General features: G+C 33.9%; 1 protein-coding gene across 9 annotated transcripts in view; it reads left to right on the top strand.

Annotated features, from left to right (window-relative positions):
- LARP1B (La ribonucleoprotein 1B) overlaps nt 1-22,209 on the top strand; it is a 115,920-nt gene that overhangs the window by 20,902 nt on the left and 72,809 nt on the right. For 8 of the 9 annotated variants that reach the window (XM_045799000.2, XM_045799001.2, XM_045798998.2 and 5 more), the window contains 4 exons: nt 2,145-2,289; nt 8,462-8,636; nt 13,522-13,694; nt 16,203-16,568. In XM_045799000.2, coding sequence (XP_045654956.2) covers nt 2,145-2,289; nt 8,462-8,636; nt 13,522-13,694; nt 16,203-16,568 — 859 coding nt within the window. The other variant, XM_045799003.2, reaches the window with a different exon arrangement.

Consider the following 22,209-nt stretch of genomic DNA (forward strand, 5'->3'; position numbering starts at 1 on the left):
ACTCCTTTTTTTGTTGATACTGTTTTAGCAATAGGATTTTTGGCAGATGGTAGAGCACCAGGTTTAGAATGGCTCTTTACTGTTAATCGTTCTTTGATTAGTGGAGTCATGCTTTGAGGAGTCATGCGTTTGACTTTTTTTTTTTTGAAGTTTCTCATAGATAGGCTCAGGGTTTACATTTTTCTCTTTGAGAAGTTACTGAAAAACTTCCTTGCATTTGTGGAAAATTGTGCTAAGTGTATTTTGAAGTAAGAAGTTTAACTATATTATGGATGATTGCATTTTAAAAATTATTTTAACTGAAAATATATCAATAATTTGTCATTTTGGTGTCAGAATATTAAAAATTTAAGATCTTGATTATTTCTAGCTTCTGAATCTGTCATTCAGATTTAGAGATGAGTAGTTTGTAGTCCATTAGAAGTTTAAAAATATATATACTGTAGGTAATAGGGTGATTTATGAGTTTATTCAAATACTAAGGTTTTCACAAAGTACTAGAATAAAAAGGCATCTTATTACTTCAGAGAAGTTTTTGTCTTAAGAACCGTTTTTACTTGTGACTGAGTCAAATGTCTTAATTTGTGAAAATTTAGAATTTAAGCAATATGTATTTTGTGCCTACCATGTCAGGCACTGTGAAAAGGACTTTTGACGTGTAACAAAAATTAGAACACATGTATTATGTGCCCACCACATGCCAGGCACTGTGAAAAGGGCTTTTTGAGGTATAACGAAATCAGAGTGGTTTTTTCGTCAAGACCTAAGATTTTTTTTCTTCAGTGTTTAAGATGAGTAAATGATTTACTGGTGTTAACTGAGATGTCAGTAGTATTTCACTGATCTCTAAGGGAGCTTTGCACTTTGATAGTTGGATAAATATCTGAGTATAAAGAAACAACTTGTGTATTTATATTTCTAAAATAAGATTTTTTTCTCCCAGTGAAAAGTAGCTCAAAGCCATTTCTCATTTATGGGTGATTATTTTTTCAAAGTTAGAATTTGACCTAAATATTTCAGGAGTATCTTTAGTCACCCAGTGTTACACCAAAGTATATGATTCGGTGTGCTTTCTCATACTTTGCCATCGATCTTTGAAAACTGTCTCTGATTTGGAAACATTATAGGATTATTAACCTGTAGGCCATGTTATCATTGATGTCATGTATTTCTCTTGTATTCTTTTGTACATTTCCCCTCATTTGTCCTCTTGGTCTCTCTAGAATTCTTATTTTTCTATATGGAGGCTGTAATTTTAAATGTGTTTCTCAAATGGCATTATTAAATATATCCATATTATCTTTGTATCTTGGAACTTATAGTTATTGATTATACAGTTTATCCGTTTACATTCTCTCTACTTTCTTAGAGAAGATCAAGATATTTAAGCTTTTTCTGTATTTTTACCCCTATGTACCTCATAGTATCATAGATATTCCTTGACTAGGTATATATTCTGTTCACTCTTAATTTTTATAGTTCTCTCCATCAAAGAAAGAGGGAGATCTTGCAAATATATAATTATGTGTGTGTGTACACCTGTGCTCATGTATTCACTAAATTTTTACTCAGCATTGTGCTGATTGCTAGGATTCTGAAATATTAAACAATGTCAGTATGCTGCCAATTTAGAAAACAAAACAAAACTGTAATCTCTGTAAACCTGACAAAGGGTACTTCTCAAAAATAATGTTCTTCTCAGTGATGGGGAAAAAGTTGGAAGGCAATCTGTTGATCTGTGTTTAGATCATTAGTGTTTAAATGAAGCAAGTCAAAGTAGCTTTTAATGAAAATTTTCACTTAATTGACTCATTTTAGAAAATCAGTTATTGAACTATCTTAAAATGCTGGTTAATTCTTTATACTTAGGTAAAGTTGATCTAAGTAGAAGTTAATGTTACATTTTTGGAAGGGAATCCGTATTCTCAAGTTCTTTCTACTTATGAATAAGAAATTATAAACTCAGTAGGGTTTTGCTCTTTCTTGTATTTACCCTATATCTAAGTTGTATTAAATCTATATGTTAATAAAATAATTTTAAAGCTGTTGATATATAAGCCATAGATATTATTTCCTGTTGAATAAATGCATTAAACTTACATCTATTTCTTCTTGTTTATGTTTCTTTTTTTTTTTTCTTTTAGCGAATATTACTTCAGTATAGAAAATTTAGAACGGGACTTCTTTCTTAGGAGAAAGATGGATGAACAAGGTTTCTTGCCTATTTCCCTGATTGCTGGTTTCCACCGCGTTCAGGCTCTCACTACAAACCTTAATCTCATTTTAGAGGTAATTATTCATTGACAAAACAGTTATAGAAAACAGTCTGTACTTTCCATTCAGTTATGCTGTGACCTAAAACGTCTCTAAGAAGTATATTAAAAACCTCAAGAAAAAAAAACACAAAAATAATCTGTAGTTGCCTAAGGCTTAGACTACATTTCATGGCTTTCTTTTTTTTCATTCTATAAAACCCAAGTAAATGCCTAACCTTGGAAACCCCTCAAATGGGGTTTACTAATGATGTTTCCACCTATTTTTAACCTGATCCTTCAAACTTGGACCTTCTTGAGTGTGCTTGGTCCTTTAGTCTTCTCAGTTGCTGCAAAATAGCATGTATTTCTATTTATTAAAATTTTGAGAATATGTCCTATGCTATAGAAAGGCTAATATATTTTATTGTACTTTATTTTTTAAAAGATTTTATTTATTTATTTGAGAGAGAGATAGGGCACAAGCAGGGGGAGCAGCAGAGGGAGAAGGAGAAGCAGACTCCCCCCTGAACAGGGAGCCCGATGTGGGGCTAGATCCCAGGACCCTAGGATCATGACCTGAGCCAAAGGTAGACGCTTACCTGACTGAGCTACCCAGGCACCCCTAGAAAGGCTAATTTAAAACAGTCTTTCTACTTGTATTCTTAATGCTTTCATTAAATTTTTTGTGGGTCCTGTTCTACAAATGCTTTGAACATTTTTGGTTTTCTGTTCCCTACATACGTACAATCAGATTTGTCCTTTTGCTATAGTTTTGTTAGACTTCCATTCTTGTGCCCCTCTGTAGCCAATCCCTTTTCCCATGCACAACCCCTGGAACCACTGATCTGATTTTTGTCCCTTTAGTTTTGCCTTTTCCAGAATATCATATACATAAGTTACATGTTTGTATGTAGTTTGTAGCCCTTTATTTCTGATTTCTTTCACTCAGCATAGTGCTTTTTAGATTTATTCATGTTGTACATTATCAGTAGTTTGTTCTTTCTTATTGATTAATATTCCATGGTATGGATGTACCACAGTTTATCCATTCACTTGTTGATAGACATTTAGATTGCTTTATTCATAATCTCCAAAAACTGGAAACAGAAAGGTCTTTGTGTGGATATATGTTTTCATTTCTGTTGGGTAAATATTGAGGATTGTGATTGCTGGCATGTATTGTAAGTGTATTAACTGTAAGAAGTATGTCCAAAGTGGGTTTGCATTCCACCATTTTGTATGAGAGTTCCATTTGTTCTATAGCCTCATCAGCGCTTGGTATTACCAGTTTTTTTGAATATTAGGTATGTAGTAGTTTCTCACTGTGGTTTCAGTTTGTATTTCCTTAATGACTAATGATGCTGAGCATCTTTTTTATGTGTTTATTTGCCATCAGTGTACCTTTTTTGTTGAAATGTCTGTTCAGATGTTTTGCCTATTTTTAATGGAGTGTTTGTTTTTTTATAATTTAATTGTAAGAGTTCTTCTGGATACAAATCCTTTGTGTTTTATAAATATTTTTTTCCCAATTATTGGCTCAACTTCTTATTTTCTTAACAGACTTCTTTAGCAAATTATTTTTGAACGTGTGTGCTCCAGACTTTAAAAACTAGCTACAGAAAGCTTCAAGATTTCAGAAACAATAAAAACTAGTGATTTGTTATTTGTTGGTGTATAATTAATGCATCTTTGATTTATGAAAGAAATTACTTCAAGTACTACTGTTATTACATTTGTTTATTTATAGATGCCATCTAAATAGTTTCTGTACACTATAATTTGATCAGAAAAATATTATATTCATAGTAGGATGAGTTTATTAACTACTGCCATCATTTGTACTATAGCAAAGATCTATCTCAGTTGTCATTTTCAGTGAATTTATTACTGATTTCCCCCACTCTGTGTACTTCTGTAGGAATCTGGTTGTAATTTCATTATCTTATGGTTTTTTGGTCTGTTGGTATCCCCATTAAGTCCTCAGGCATAATTTTTAGGTTATTGATTATCTGTTTCCTTATAACTTACAGCAGTAGGGAAGGGATATTTAAAAGAACTTTTGCATTACTGTTATGAATTTACATATAAGCGCAGTGATTTAGAACAGCATAGGTCTGCATTCACTTAACATTTATTCACCTACCATTGGTTACAGCGGGAAAGTTGTCCTTTTTCTGTTATGAATGTAAGGTTTCATTGGGCTTTGCAATAGAACATTGATTTAGAGCACGAACTTGAGAACCAGCATACACATCCTTGTAGTTTGTGACCTTGGGCAAAGTCCTGAGACTTCTGTAAAGTGGAAATGGTAATAATACATACTTCATAGGTTGTCTTGAGGATGAAATGTGTAACAACAGTATCTGGCATAAACAGTAAGCCCTAAATAAGAATTTGCTATTATTGTTAGTCTTCAAGGAGTCCCTTCTATTGTTCAGTCCTTTTTTTTTTTGGATCTTCATTTCAATTCTATCAGCATTTTGTTATTATGCTCAAGTCTTCTTTCCTGAAAAACTATCAAAAGAAGCAAAATATACTTTAGTTCACACCCCTGTCTGTCCCAGTTGAGGTTTTCTACATAGCCAGTCTTACTGAATCTGTTTCCTTCCATTCATTTTCAGCTTACTGTACTTTTTGTTTACTTTGATACATATGTATTGTAATATGATTGGTATTGTGATATTTCTCACATAATTATAGTACAATATTGTTGTCTGTAGTCATTATACTGTGCATGAAATCTCTGTGGTTTATTTACTACTTGTTGTAAGTTATTACCCTTAAACAACATCAGTCTTATCCCCCATCACCTGGTAACCACCATTTTACTCTTTTTTTTAAATATGTTTCACTTTTTTAGAATCCACATATAAGTGATATCATATAGTACTTGTTTTTCTCTAACTTACCTCATTTAGCATAATGTCCATAAGGTCCATCCATGTTGTTGCAAATGGCAGGATGTCTTCCTGTCTCGTGGCTGAATAATATTCTGATATATATGCATGCCACATTTTCTTTAACTCTTCATCTTTTGATGGGCATTTAGTGTGTTTCCACATCTTAGCTACTGTGAATAATGCTACACTAAACATGGGCATGCAGATATCTCTTCAGAATCCTGTTTTCATTTTCTTTGGGTATATACCCAGAAGTGGAATTTCTGGATCATATGGTAGATCCAGTTTACTGCATTCTTGATTCTTGCTCCACAGCTGAGAGCTATTTGTGACTTCCTTTTTTTTAAAATTCAATTAATCCTTGATATTTAGCTGATCAGTTGTATAACTTTTCAAGTTACTTAACCTCTTCATGCTTGTTTCTTATTGTTAGAAAAGGACAAATAATACTTAAACTATCATAGAGTGTAAGGGCTTAAGAGAAGTAAATATATTTGTAAAGTCCTTAGAACTATTTTTGTACTTAATCTGAAACTGTTTTCCAAATTGGCTGACTGTGGTTCCTCAGAGTGTATGCTGCTGTCTTATCTTTAAGTCTTTGCAAATGCAAATCTTTTCTCTCAGTACCTCGCAGAGGACCAGGAACTAGGAATACATTATCCGTGTATTCTAACATTGGTAGTTGTTCATAATAATAGATACCATTAAGAGAAGGGCCAAAATAATAGTTAGAAAAACCTTCAGGTATCCAGAATATTAACTGTACACTGTAACTCATTGTTCAGGTGTTCAAGATAATCATGGTTTGGTTTTAATAAAACACTTATTTTGTCTAGATCTTTTCCTTAATTTTGTGTAAACATAATGTCTGTATGACGTTTTTAAGGTATAAATCACAACATTCACTTCTGTTCTCTTTATTTTCTTCCTGAACTTTTTCAATAGGGAATAAATTCCCTTTGATTTAAAATTCAAAGGGTCCATAGTGAAGAATTTCCTTCCCATCTTTTACCAGTTGTCAACTAGTTAAACCTTTCTTGGTGACAATCAGTGTTACTTCTATTTTGTGTATTATTTCTCCCGAGATAGTACATGTTATATACTACGTATATTGTTATGCCGCTTCTTTTTTTAAAGCAGCATGTATTAGATTATTCAATAGTTGTATATAAAGAACTTTGGGTTTTTTCCCCCACTCAATTTTTTTCTTTTAAATTGAGGCATAATTTATACACCCTATATTAGAAATCATAGGATTACATATGACTTTTCTCCATGTATGTGTTGTGTAATTGCCCCCCAGATTAAGATTTTTATAAAACATTTTCAGCATCCCAGGAAGCTCCCTTGTGCCCCCTCCTTGTCTGTATCACTGCTCTCCTCAAAGGTAATTACTTCTCAGAGCTCTCTCATTTGTTTTTTAATTTCATCTCATCAGAGGTATGTGTATTCTTTTATATCTGACTTGTACTTATCATTTCTGTGAGGTTTACCCATGTTATTGGTGTGTAGCAGTCCATTATGGGGTAATATTTCATTATATGAATATAACACAATGTATTTTTCCATGCTACTGTTTATAGGTACATGGGTTCTTTCCAGTTTGAGTCCGTGGTACTGTTGTGAACGTTATCGTACATATTTTTTGATGGTCATATGCACTTATTTTCCTGTGACATGGGTAACAGGAGATACACACACACAGCTTTTGTAGATACTGCTAAACATTTTTTTTTCCAAATTATTGAACCAATTAAAGCTACCACCATTGAGAGTTTCACTTGCTCCATATTATATCAGCGTATTGGCAATCTTTTACCAAACATGGTTCTGAAAAATTGTAATCCAGTAGGAAAGTTTGAAAGATTTTTTTTTAAATTCAGGTATAAATAGCATGCTGTAAAATGCAGGAGTCTTAAGTGTTCGTTTTGGGTTTTGAAATTGTATAAGCCTGCCCCCGAAAAGAAATAGCCCATTCCTCTAAGAACGTCCTTAATCGCCCTTTCCAAAAGTCATAGTCAAACCACCCCCACCCCGAACCCTCTGCTACATCCCAAATCACTTTTCTGATTATATTAGCATAGATTAATTTTGTCTGTTTATTTGTACACATTTGTGTGAATGGAATTCTTCTGTCTCCTGGCTCTTTCATTTGTAGTTTTTGAAATTCATCCATGTTGTTGCAGGATCTGGATTGTGTGTATACTGGTTTTTGCTACTAGGGTGTCATTGCTTCTAGAATGTTCAGGAGACAAAACTAGGAAAATATATGTTAGAAAAAAACAGCTATTACCAATTCAAACCCCTTATCATAGACTTCTTCCATATTTCCTTTATTCCATATTTCATACTCTCTATTTTTTTCAGAGAGTATCCTAATTCCCATTGAAAAGGTTTGTTTTTAAATTTTAGTAATTTTAAAGTACTGTCCAATTTTGAAAATATAACTTGAAAAGTGAGTACTATACCAAGGGCATACAAATGTAAAAGTAATACATATGAGTTGTTCTTCCACTTAAAGGTAGTGAGTTTTAACTTTTATAAAATAACAAGTATTTATGTTCAGTTTTTTAATTATATTTGTATTTTTCCTGATTTAATTTCTAAAAGGTGAGTACTCTTGAATTTCAGATAAAATTCAGATCAGTAAGTCCTTTATTTTGAGGAAATGTTGTTCTAGTTTTATTTTATCATTAAATTGCAGCATGTTTATTTTTGCAAAGCACTACAGCCTACTGACTAAGACTTAGTGGTAGACAAGAAATTATTTGAGTCCTAGTCTTACCTCATACTAAGTCTATGATCTTTATCAGGTTATTTCTTTGAGCCTCAGTTTCTTCATCTGTGTACATTATAGGATATTGTGAGGAATGTGTATGTGTTGTTTCTTATCATTTAATTAATGGTGGTAGTTATTAAAATAGTGCCTAAATTTTATTTGGCAGTATTATATTAAGGTAAGAAAAAAAGAAATATGAGAGAAAAAAACTGAAAATAAAATTTAATTATGGTAAAAGTAGTTTGATTCTAGTTGATGTAATAATCCTTAAATGCCTGTTCTGTTGTGAAAACCAAATTATGTGCTGCATGGTATGTGAGGTTATCATATCTATTACCTCTCACAGGGGCAAATGATTTAAAAGTTTGTTCTAAGTAGTTAATTCATTGATATTTTTAGAAACATTTACTGTAATAATGTCTGCTAATTTCAGATTTAAAAATTATTTAGGTTACTAGAAGTATAGGATGTACAATTACAGTTTTTTGGATGAAAGTTCTTTAATAGTTCAAAATACCTATTTATAGGCACTGAAAGATAGCACAGAAGTGGAAATTGTCGATGAGAAAATGAGAAAAAAGATAGAACCAGAAAAATGGCCAATTCCGGGCCCTCCTCCACGTACTGTGCCACAAACAGACTTCTCTCAACTGATTGATTGCCCTGAGTTTGTACCAGGCCAAGCCTTTTGTTCACATACAGGTAACAACTTTCCTTTTAGAGCAAGCCGTGTAATGGTGGGCTATTTGGTCCAATTTACCAATCCTTTAAAAAAGTCTATTTAGATTGTACAGGAAAGATAAAGATAACGAAATGATTTTTGATGCTCTAAATTCTGTTCAGCCATAAATTAAAAAGGGATTTAAGAATCATGGGTAAAGCTCTGCTCTATTCTTAAATTTTGTGTACTTTGTCATGTATGGAATTTCTACCTATCTTCTTAATATTACTAAATAATTTTAGATATGTTGTGCCAGTTTCCTCTTGTAAGATTGGAGTAGTCTAGTAGGATGAAGTAGTTTAAAAGTCCGAAGAGTGGGGCTGACTTTAATTTTGTTACTAGTGTGCTTCAATCCTGTCTTGTAAAGGCAGGATGACCTATATTCAAAAGCAGCATTGGGGTACTGTTATCAAATTATTACAAGTAATAGATTAAAGAATTGATGGTAATTAGAATTTCCAAAAAACTGCTTTAATATTAAGAATTTTTTCCTGGATCATTTTTAAGACATTCCCTCTTGGGAAAAAATGTGTGTGCTTAAACTTTTTTCAGTCAGGGTGATGATCTACTGATGCTTGGATGTCATTTGATCGAATATGCAGAGGAATAGGTGACTCACTGAAATATTATAAACATTGGAACAAATCGAGCTGCAACAATGAAAGCGACCAGACTTCTATGCAAGAATGTCTACTCCCAACTCCTTGTGGAGGAGGTTGGGCCACCACTACAATGGAGATAAACACGTTTGTGATGATAATGAGAGAGACACCAGAGGACTGCTGTTGTTTTTATGGGAGCCACCCATTTGTGTGTAATTAGCCTGAGCTGCATGTGCTGCTTTTATTTACGGTGGGAAAGTTAATTACCATTCTGGAAATATTGCAAGATTCTGTCTTTTCCTTCCAGACTTATGTTCCTGTGTCCAGATTAATAAAACAAAAATAGAGAGGCTTGAGTGGCATTTCCCAGATTGTTAGGTCTTTTGCTATTTGATTTGCCCTTCAGTATAGTGTACAGTGTACAACTCACATGTTGTCATAATATTTCACATGGACTATAAGATGTGTTAATGTGGACACTGAGGGATAAGAAATTTGAGAAGTAAACAATATTTTTTTCTAAACTCTTCAAAATATATATTTTTTTATACATCAGTATGTGAGACCTGCCATCAATAAAGTACCAATGGACAGTCTCACAGATATTTTTATTTAGTGTTTCATTTGATTGTCAGCTCTCTGTGCCTCTAACCCTAGCAAGCAACTTGGGCAGGTGTTTTAAAAGTTGAAGAAAAGTGATATTTTTTAGGTTTTCTTAAAAAAGACTTAATGTCTGATTGTATAAGTTAATTTATTTGTGTAAACTTGGGGTCCAAGATGACATTTTTAACGTGCTTATGAACAGGCATTAGGTGAGTTAGATAAAAAATTTTTCCACAGGATAGCTAAGATAGGTCAGTCAAGTTGGTGATGCCTGTTCATTTAACCATTTATGAAATATTAATAAAATTACAAGAATAAAATCACAATGGCTTGTACATTTTTGTGTTTTTTAAATATACACTCATTTACATCTCACATACATATTGCCAAAAAAAGTCACTGTATACTTAAATGTCAAAAATTTTAGGTTCTTTAGATTATACATCTGTAACTAGATGGATAATGAAGGCGTATAGAAAGAATGTTCTTAGAGTTATGGACATTTACATTACGTCATAGGAATAAATGCATAAATTCAGCCTTTTCCATGAATTTCCATATTTCCGACCTTAATAATTACCCTCTGATGAGAAAGCATTAGGTCCTAAATTCAATAGAGAGTAGTATGTCACCAAAAATTTGAAATGGATATAGGAATAGGAAAAGTAGATTGTGTTTATTTGTACCTGTGGGTAAAGAAACTTTTATCTATATTCCCCTCTTAAAAGAAGAGTCTAAATTTCAAAAACATAACCATTGATGTATACTTCCTGAGGGATTTATATGGTAAAATATTTAAACATTTTTGCTGTTGTTTTTTTTTTAATTAAAGAAATTAAAATGTCTATTTTTCCCTCTATGGAGGTTGAATTGTGTAACATGAGTTCACCTTTGCACTGAACAGAGAGGACCTCAATGCACCAGAAAATGTTGATTATGGGAATGGTAAGATGTTAATTTTAAAATTTAGGTTTTGCAGTTCAGTGGATCGTATTGCACTATCAACTCTTTAAGTAAAAGGATTTCATTCATCAAAATTGAGAGGGTCAAGTCCCTGACCATCTTGGGGTTTTTTGTTGTTGTTTTTGGCTTTTTGGGAAATGTGTAGGAGGATCCCTAATGATTTTTTTTTTAAAGATTTTATTTATTTATTATTTAACAGAGAGAGAGACAGCCAGCGAAAGAGGGAACACAAGCACGGGGAGTGGGAGAGGAAGAAGCAGGCTCATAGCGGAGGAGCCTGATGTGGGGCTCGATCCCATAACACCGGGATCACGCCCTGAGCTGAAGGCAGACACTTAACAACTGCGCCACCCAGGCGCCCCCCTAATGATTTTTGAATAAGCTGTGGGATTTCCTTTGAAAAGTTGCAGAAGTATTCTTCAATGTGCCACACATAAAGTATATTATCCTTTTAAAGCAATCTATATCATTACCTGGATTCAGGGTAAATAAAGAAGTCAAACTATATAGATAATCATGGAATATATAGGGTGATTTACCCCTGGAGAGTCATGTTAACAATTTTCAATTAATGAAAACAGCAAAGATAAATGTTTTTCTATGTTCTCACAAATTAGAGCCTGTAAGTGTCAAAGTGTGTGTCTAATTTTTTATCTGTAAGTTTAATGCCAAATGATCCAAGTAATATTCAGACTCATTGGTTCTGGGAAGATTAGGGCTTTACTGTTACCCTTAAATGTTTGAAATGTTTTTGTCATAAAAGAAAACAAATCATATAGAGCATATGTGTAGGTAATTATAAGGTGAACATTTCCCTTTAAAAACTCAGACTACTCTTAATTTTCTTGTCTTACCCAAATTCTTTGGTATTTTAATGTTTAATTTGTAAGCACGTGTTGTGGATGTAGTGAAACACTTGACTTCATAGTAGAAACATTCAAGCTTAGCGAGCATGTAGAGATGATTATATAATAAAGTTAAGTAGGTGTTTGAAGATTAGATTTCTGTGTTAAAAATAGTAGTTAACTGATTTCCCTACCATGTGCCAGGTGCTGTTCTGATCATTTATACACGAACTATCCATAGTAATTTAGTTAATTCTCACAGTTGCTAGGGTGGTGGTTCTTAGTCTATTTTTAAAGCTACGTTCACTGCATGAGGATAGGTGATTTATAGTTTTAGAAATAAGGTTCTCTGCTGTTAAATGTTTTCCCAATACTATAACTTCAATATCAATATTTGTAGCCCAAACCTAGCATTTCACCTGTACTACCTCTGTGGATCAATTGATGATATGTGTACCACTAATTAAGAAAGTGTAAGCAGCAGTGTCAAATAGAAGTATGTTTGGTATACGTGTAATCCTAATAATTTTAATAGCCTGAAAACTACAAAACAAATGAAATTAATTTAAAAACATTTAAAATATCTTAATATACCCAAATATTATAACATTAGCATAAAAAATTACAGATCCATTTTACCTTTTTAGTTATTTTGTACCAAGACTTTGAAATCTGGTATGGACCTTAACACTTATTGGCACATTTTAGGACTGCCCATGTTTTAAATGCTCTGTGCCTCCATACGACCAGTGGCTATACACTGGACAATGCAGTTTTAGAGCCTTTTTCATCATGAAGCAATGTACTTTTAAAAAAAGTAATATAGTAATTTGACATTTGAATCTTGGATCTAATGTGTTTATGGAGAGAATAATAACACTTACTTGATTCTAGCATATAGATGGAAGTAAAATCTTGGAATATTCTCAAACCCAAAGTCCTGGATTGTCCCTTTGCATTTTCATTTAGCAAATAAAAGAATTGTTGCTGTTCATTTATTTCAGCTTTCTCCACGTAATATTCAACTTCGCAATATTTTCAAGTAATTTGCTTTGGGGACTAAGTGAAATGATATTTAGAATTTCAGAGTATAAATTTGTATTTAAAACTCTCTGTCCAAAGGAACTACATATTGCATTATAACTTAAGTATTTTAGACTTTCTGGGAAAAGATTTGTAAAGGAATCAAATAGGATTTTATTTATAGAGCATGTAATTATTTTGATTAAGAGATAGTGTGGAGAAAAGCATTTTTAATTCCAATAGCGTTTTTAAATGTTTTAAATTTTATTACCAGAGCAGTGCACTTTAATGATGTGACATTCTACTCTTTACAGTATCCAGTATGAGCTAAGTGGGCACACTGCATTTGGGTAAAACTCATTAAGCAAAGGAAATGTGAAGTGTGAATAATGACTGCCTTGCTATAGATTGTAGCGGAATAGTGAAGGACTGATACTGCCTTGAATAAAATATGCATTTACTCTGGCTTAATAGCATTTGAGATTCCATAATTTTATTATAATTGATAGATTTTAAGATTTCACAGGGAACTGACCCCTAGATTAAATGTATTATCACAATTAGTGGCTCAATTGATATGCTTAAGAAGTTTGAATGAATGTGATCTGTGTAAGAGTTGGTGACATTTCTTTTATCTATTATTCACTGGCTTCACTCAGATTCATCTTACATTTCATCTTTTCAGGTTTGAAAATCATTGGAAAAATTGTAATTGAGATATGATTTATCATGTTTTTGTGGAAAAAAAAATCAAGCCCAAGTAAAGAAAAAGAAGTGTTTTATAAGTAAGAAAACCATTATTTTAACTAAGTACTAACTTAAAATTTTAGAGTCTGCCCCAAATTCTCCAAGAATCGGAAGTCCACTGAACCCAAAGAAAAATACTGAAACAAGTAATCTTCAAGCAATGTCTAGAGGTTTGTCTACCAGTTTGCCTGACTTGGATTCAGAACCTTGGATAGAAGTTAAAAAGAGACATCGTCCATCTCCAGTGAAATTGAAGGTAAATTGTTATAAACCAAGTGAAGTGTAGTACATTCCTGGGTTGAGTGTAAGGCCAGTGTATTTTGTTTGTCAAGTAAATACATAAAATTTGGAAGAGTTTAAAAACTTGTAAAAATTGGCTATAAGTAAAAACTTAAGGTTTATTCAGTAGTTGAAAATAAGTTATACTGTGTTAATTTTAAAAATTTATCTTCTATTTCTGAATATGATTTAAGTATATTTTGAATGTGGTCTTTTTACTTGTGACTAATTTAAATTTGAATAACTTTTTTAAAGTTATTAAATTTTTCTAAATTGTGAATTTATATTACAACCTTGTTATATACATATATACATATATATACACACATATACACACATATATATACGTATGTATATATACATACATATGTATATATGTATATGTGTGTATATGTGTGTGTGTGTGTGTATATATATATGACCTTGTTAATTATTTATAAAGGGTACAGATTAGGCATATGTGTGTTTTTGGTGATTTTGTGTACAGTAAAAAAGGAAAAGAGAATTGATTTCTTAGGGGCACATGAGGTAGTGGGATGTGTGGTTATGAAACAGCAGAAGAGATTGTTTATGGTAGAACTGCTATATTTTTGACTCATGGTTGGATACACAAAATTTCAAATGTGATAAAAATTTCTCTGATATAAACCATAAATAAAATGAGTACAAATAAAGCTGGGGAAATCTGAGTAAGATTAATGGGTTATTTCAATGTATATCTTGTTTGTGATATTTTGCTATACTTTTGCAAGATGTTACTATTGGGAGAAACTAGGTAAAAAAAATGCGTATGATTTCTATTTCTTATGACTGTATGTGAATGTACAATTAACTCAAAGTATAAAGTTTACTACAAATAAATGTGGAAACAGTGGTACTCAAATGATTCAAATATTGGAAGTAAGCTGTGTAAGGAGAAGGTCACTAAAAATAACAGGACCTAGAATTGGGAAGGATAAAGAAGGCTATCATACTGAATATTCTAATGAACAAGTCTCTCTATCCTTACCATCACAGCATGAAGAAGGGAAGCATGAAGGGATTTAAGAGTGGTTCTCCACTGGGGGAATGAGAGAGTGATGAAATTTTGCTCCATTGGGATATCTGGCAATGTTTGGAGACATTTTTGGTTGTTAAAACTGGGAAAGTGCTGTGGCATCTTGTGAGCGGAAGCCAGAGATGCTGCTAAATATCCTACAGTGCACACACCCCCCCGCCCCGCCTAAAAACCGAAGAATTATCAAACAAAACATGTCAGTAGTGCTGGGTTTGAAAAACCCTGATCAAAGATAACTTTTTAATTAGCTGTGGTGGTTAAACATAGCATATTTAAATGTTAAATGAGGTGGTTTCCTTCCCCTGCCCCGCTTCAGGGGACATCTTAAAAGCCTAAAGCAGCTGTCTAGGGGTGCCTGGGCAGCTCAGGTGGTTAAGTGTTTGACTTTTGGTTTTGGCTCACGGTGGCAAGATCCAGCCCCATAGGGGGCTCTTTGCTTAGCACAGTCTGCTTGAGATTCTCTCTACCTCCCTCTAACTCCCCCTCTGCTCCTTCCCCTGCTCCTGTGCATGCTCTCTCTCCCCCTTAAAAATAAATAAATAAAAGTCTTTAAAAAAAATTCTAAAGCAGCTTTCTCAAGACAAGATTTTCTAAGGTTCCTGATTAATTTCTTTTTTTTAATTATTTTTTATTTATTTATTTTTTTGGTTTATTTTTTTTTATGTAAAGTTTGATGATTCATTAGTTGCATATAACACCCAGTGCACCATGCAATACGTGCCCTCCTTATTACCCATCACCAGCCTATCCCATTCTCCCACCCCCTCCCCTCTAAGCCCTCAGTTTGTTTCTGAGTCCACAGTCTCTCATGCTTCATTCCCCCTTCTGATTACCCCCCTTTCTTTATCCCTTTCTTCTCCTACCAATCTTCCTAGTTCTTATGTTCCATAGATGAGAGAAACCATATGATAGTTGTCTTTCTCTGCTTGACTTATTTCACTTAGCATTATCTCCTCCAGTGCCGTCCATGTTGCAGCAAATGTTGAGAACTCGTTCTTTTTGATAGCTGAGTAATATTCCATTGTATATATAGACCATGGCTTCTTAATCCAGTCATCTGTTGAAGGGTATCTTGGCTCCTTCCACAATTTAGCTATTGTGGACAATACTGCTATGAACATTGGGGTGCATATGGCCCTTCTCTTCACTACGTCTGTATCTTTGGGGTAAATACCCAGTAGTCCAATGGCTGGATCATAGGGTAGCTCAATTTTTAACTTTTTAAGGGACCTCCACACTGTTTTCCAGAGTGGCTGTACCAACTTGCATTCCCAGAATAATACTGGCTTGATTTTCTTTTATAATTTGCCTGCTAACTAGTCACTGAGCATACAGGCTTCATATTACTAACTTGTAACATTATTATGTGATGTTTATTTTTAAAGTGATAAAAAAGTTTGAATATAAAATACCATTTTCTTCCTTTAGGAATCATCATCTCTACCTGAAGAGGCATCAAAACAGCTGTATCCTTCAGATGAACAAGAGCAAGAAGAACTTGATTTTTTATTTGATGAAGAGATAGAACAAATAGAAGGACGAAAAAACACATTTACTGATTGGTCTGATAACGATTCAGATTATGAAATTGATGACCAGGATTTAAACAAGATTTTGATTGTAACTCAGACACCACCTTACATGAGAAAACATCCTGGAGGAGATCGAACAGGCAACCACATGTCTCGGGCAAAAATTACATCTGAACTTGCTAAAGTCATTAATGATGGCTTATATTACTATGAACAGGATCTGTGGATGGAAGAAGATGAAAACAAACACACAGCCATAAAGGTAATATTTTCTGGCTAACATTTCGGCTGATACTAATTTTTTTTATATATTTTGCTCCCTGTATTTTTCTAAACTTGAGGCTTTATTTTATTAAATTTTGAATATGAATAAATTTAATTTGGAAAAATTCCCAGAATATGTCGAATAGTCACAACCTGAGAAATAATTTTACTAAAGTGACAGTGAGGTGAATAATTACAAAAAAACCAGCACTCATTTACTAAAACCCTTTTTTCAGGTGAAAATAATAAGAAGGCTCTTTCGAATAAAAAATCCTGAAGTTATGGAAAAGCTTAGTTTATATGCTGATTTCTTACCCTGGCCTATAATCACCTCAGCTAAAATGAGTAGGGCTTTAGAGAAGGGTTACTTTTGTTGGTCCCTTCCATTGTTCTCTCCTTTGTCTATGGGGTACACTTTATGGTAGTGGAACTGGTTGTAGACAAGGATTAAAGATGATAATGGCTGATTGTCTCTCCTTGCCCAGTCATTACTATGGTACTAGGGGTGCTCTTTGAAACCTTGTTCCAACATCTTCTTGAATTTCACCCCACATCCTAATACCTATCCTAGTTATTAAGGTAAAATATGAGAACACTACATCAAAAGCTAATGATGTACTCTATGGTGACTAACATATCATAATAAAAAAAATATGAGAGAACCAGAGTAGTCTACTGGCTATCTGCATTCCTTTGATATGAATTTTAGTGATAAATATAGGGATTAAAGGGATCTTTTTCTGCCATTAAAGAAAGTTAAATATTTGTTTTGGGGATAGAATAATAAAGGCAAAGTTGTATAACTATACTATGCCAAATAGAAGAGAGATCTTGGTCAGAAATAGTTACAGTTATAGGAAGAAACGTCTGCCAACTGGTGATTGACTAAAAGGGACTGGCTGTCCATGGAGGTTTGTATCATTAAGAAGGAGTGTGCTTTCCTTCTTGGCTCTTCATTTCTTTTTCTTTCTGGAATTTCCATCAGTGCACTCACCCCCTTAACCTTCTCTAGCCATTGCGTTTTTGGAGACCGTGCCTCAGGTTATTGTAGCTTGTCTGTAACTCAAGAGCCTGAATAGTTCTCTGTCCTACTACTGTGAAAAGGAGGTTTTTTTTATAGTTTCTTGGTTTAAAGTCTTTTCTTGTCTAAGCATTGTTATTTTGTTTGTGATACTTAGGTTCTATAAGTAATCTCTAACTTTTGGAACAGAAAGAGCTAGAAATAAATTTAACTAATAATAGGTTAAAATTATACTCCCTCCATTCCCTATCTTTCTACCCTGATTTGTTCTTCACCATCTACCATTCTGTATATTGTACTTCTTTTCTGTTTTGATCACATGGGTATAAGATCTATGAAGACAGGAATTTTTGCCTTATTTTGTACACTACTATATCTCCACTGCTAGAACAGTTCCTGGCACATAGTAGCACTCAATTCATATTCATTAAGTGGATAAATGAGTTATGGATTAAACATTATGAAATAACCAAAGAAAAGCTAACCACCGTATATAATATTGGTTCTGTGGGGAAATTTTTTGAGTTCCAAATAATGAGCTTTCAGGCCATCTTGAGAAACATATTTGTGGGTGATTATTTATTTGCTTTAACTAAAGTGTAGGCGACAATAAGGAAAAGCCATGTATTGAGTTAATTAAAAACCTACATCTGCGCACTTAACCATGAAATATTTATGACTCTTAAGCATTATGGGTCTGTTCATAAGTGTGTTGTATTTTAGCCTGATCCATATGTACATTCTTATCACCTGACTTATTTTCATTGTGTCTAATTCTGTGTTCAAAATGTAATTTCTGATTAGAATTGTACTTTTCCTGTGGGTCTGCTTAAAGGAAAAGAAGACCATGATTTAATATATATTTGTTAAACTCCTACTGTGAACCAGACATTGTGCTGGGTCCTGGGCATGGAACGGGAAGATAACAATAGGGTCTATACATGCCTGGTTCTTACAAATAATTGGAAGGACAGACATTAAAATAAACCCACAATAAATACTTAATCATAAATTATAATAAATGTGCTAAAGGAAAGAACAGGATGCTACTGGGTTGGGTTGTCAGGGAATGAATGCCTGTGTGAAAGTCACAGTTACAGTGTGATCTGAAGTATGAGTAAGATTAAACCCTGCAAAGACCAGGTAAACCATATTCTAGGAGGAGGAAACAGCAAGTAGCAAGGATCTAAGGGAAGGAAGAATTGGGTGTATTTTAAGAACCAAAAAACAAGTCCATTTGTTTATAGTGTTATATAAGAGGACAGTTATGGCAGTATATAGGCAGAAGTCTGATCATACAAACGTTTTGTGGGCCATGTGAAATAGTTTGGAATTTATCTAAAGTTCAAATAAAGTACCTTAGAGGGTTTTACACAGGCAACAGGGCTTAATCTAATTTTTCTTTTCATTTATTTATTTATTTTTAAAAAGATTTTATTTTAGATAGACAGCAGAGGGAGGAGCAGGGGAGGAGGGAGAGAGAGTCTCCAGCAGACTCCACGCTGAGTGTGGAGCCTGACGTGGGGCTCAATCTCATGAACCTGGATCATGACTTGAGCTGAAACCAAGAGTCAGACACTTAACCAACTGAGCCACCCTAATTTTTGTTTTTATTATTTTTATTTTTTTTAAAGATTGTATTTATTTATTTGATAGAGAGAACACAAGCAGGGGAAGTGGGAGAGGGAGAAGCAGGCTTCCTACTGAGCAGGGAGCCCGATGTGGGGTTCGATCCCAGGACCCCAGGATCATGACCTAAGCTGAAGGCAGATGCTTAACGACTGAGCCACCCAGGCACCCCACCCTAATTTTTATTTTTAAAAGATAACTCTGGTTATTATGGTGGAGAATGAATTAGATAGGTACAAGAGTGGCAGAAGAAATCCACTTGGGAAGCTATTAAAGTAGTCTAGGAGATGGCTATTGATAATTTAAGGTAACTTGGTAGCAGGGGAAATGTTGAAATAAGAAAACCCACATCTGAGCCCTGAGGAATCATCATTAGGAGTTATAATAGGAAGCGGTGCTATAGAAGCCAAAAACCGACTTCAAGAGGAAAGAATAATCAGATGTGTCAGGAACTGGACAGATTGAGTTAGATGTAAATGAAAGGAATGCCAGATCGATAGGGTAGTTCAGTGATCTTTCTGACTTCGCAAAAGGATTTTTTACTGGATCCAGAAGTTATATTGAACTGCACTAGACTGAGTATAGGCTTTCTGTTCCTGCCATGTTCTTACTGCTAAAAACAACTCAAATGGCCTTTCAATAATAGATGAGAAAACATCTTAAAATCCTTGAAGATTGGCAAGGTAAGTTATTATCAGAATAAAACCATAGAGAAGTGTGGAGTGTTGCCCTGGAGACCATTTTGGAATTTGGGGGAATTTGAAGAATTCAACTTTCCAGAAGCCCCCCCAAAATAAAGGGGGAAAAGGCACAAACTTAGGACTCAGCCATAAGTTGGGGATTCCAGAAAATCTTGTATTAAATTGGTACCTAAAAGAAATACAACCTCAATGAAAGATAACATGCTTTCTCACCTGCTCCTCTAGGGGACTACAAGAAATTTCCCTAGTTGTGCTGAACAGACTAAGAAGAAAAAAACGGCTTAGAATTTATAATCATCCAACTTAAATGCATAGTATCTAGATGACTACATAACCACTAGTCACGAATTTAAAGTGATTGTGACCTGTTAATTTCCCAGAAACCTAGCAGAAGCCAACATAGCTCCTTTGTGAGGACATTCACTTTTATCCTAGACCTTGAATAATTTACTCAAATTATCTTAAAAGGAACGTGAACAACTCACAAAAGTAATAATCAAATAAGGAAATGTGGTACCACATGTGAGAATGAGCAAAGCCATACCCTGATAATTTAGGTAATGGAATTATGAAACAGAATGTGGAGTAACTGTTAATTATGTTTAAAGAAATAATATGTGCAGGGAAGAAGAGATTCTGAACAGTAACATTCCTAGAATTTCTGCAAGTAAAAATAGTTAAGGTTAAAATTAACTCAATTAAAGGGATTAACAGCAGATTAGATAGAATTAGAGAATCAGTGAGTTGGAAGTTTTACAAGTTTTACAGGAAACTACTCAGAAATCACAGGGAGGCAAAGAGAGTATATGAAAGGCTCTGTAGTGATATTCTGGAGAGTCTTTACTATTTACTACATTTCAGATCAAGTTGTAGAATTTAACATCTGGATTTTATTTTATAGCTTTTATTTCTGAGAAAAGGTTTAAAAAAGCAAGAAATATAGAATACAGAGTGATAAAAATGGTCTAAAATAGACATTTAATCAGAATTTCAGAAGGAAAGGTTAGAGAAAATGGGCAAAGTCAGTATTTTAAGAGGGACTTTTTCTGAATTGAGGAGAGGTACTGGAGTAGAGCAGCCAGGGGACAACAAAAGACAGATTACGTTTAAAGGTAGGAGAGTGAACAGCTGACAGCTGATTTTCCAACAGTAAACAGTTGACTGCAACAGACAATGGAATGATAGTAGTAATATACCAAGGGACATAACTATCAACCAGTTAATTGTATGCCTTGCAAAATGTCTTTTAAGTAAGAGGGTGAAATATAATGAAAGAAATTGTAACTTAGGAGAGCCTCATCAAAGGAGATTGCAGAGGTGGAATAAATGAGTTCAGATGCCAGGTATATGGAAAGGACTGCAGAGAAAAGGAAGAGATATGTGAATAAATCTAAATATTAACTGTATAAAACGGTGTCTTACAGATTTAACATTAACACGGACTTGGAAAGAGCAATTAAATGAATAGTATTGAAGGGTACTTTTTTGTGTAGGAAAAAGATACTGATTAATTTTTAAAGTTTTCATGTTGCAGTTTGAGGGCTACCCATTCAAAAATAAAATTAGATGAAATAACTGTGAAACTAGGAGAAAGGGAAAATGTAGAATAGGAAAAGGGCTTCCAGCACAAAAATAAAGTGGTAGGTTTATTTATCTATCTGAGCGAGAAAGTGTGAGCCACTGAGCAGGGTGAGGGGCCAGGAGGTAAAGGGAGAAAATCTCAAGCAGACTTGTGCTGAGTCCGGAACCCAATGCAGGGCTTGATCTCATGACCCTGAGATCATGACCTGAGCCAAACCAAGAGTTGGACGCTTAACTGACAGGCACCCCTAAAGTGGTAGATTAGTGGTAACCCAAATGTTTAGATAGCAAAAATAATAAATGTCCTCAGAGTATATGTTAATAAAATCAGTTGTGTTACTTATATGTGACTTCAGAAAGCTAAGGGAGCATACACCATAAAGTAGTAACCAACCAAAATCAATCTGTAGATTCAGTGTAATCCTTATCAATATCCTAACTGGCTTCTTTGCAGAAATCAATGAGATGATCTCAAATTCATATTGAAATTCAAGGGACCCAGATAGCCAAAACAATCTTGAAGAGAACAAAGTTGAAGAATTCTTATACAGTCCTCATGTTAAAACAGTGTTGTTATTAGGATAAACATAGACAAACAGCTCAGTGGTGAAGAGAATTGAAAGTCCAGAAATAAACACGTATGTCTATGTTCAACTGACTTCTGGCAAAAGTGCCTAAACCGTTCATTCAATAGGGAAGGAATAGTT

Source organism: Ursus americanus, chromosome 13 (assembly GCF_024610735.1).
Source record: "Ursus americanus isolate L20-20 chromosome 13, mUrsAme1.1.p, whole genome shotgun sequence".
NCBI lineage: Eukaryota > Metazoa > Chordata > Mammalia > Carnivora > Ursidae > Ursus > Ursus americanus.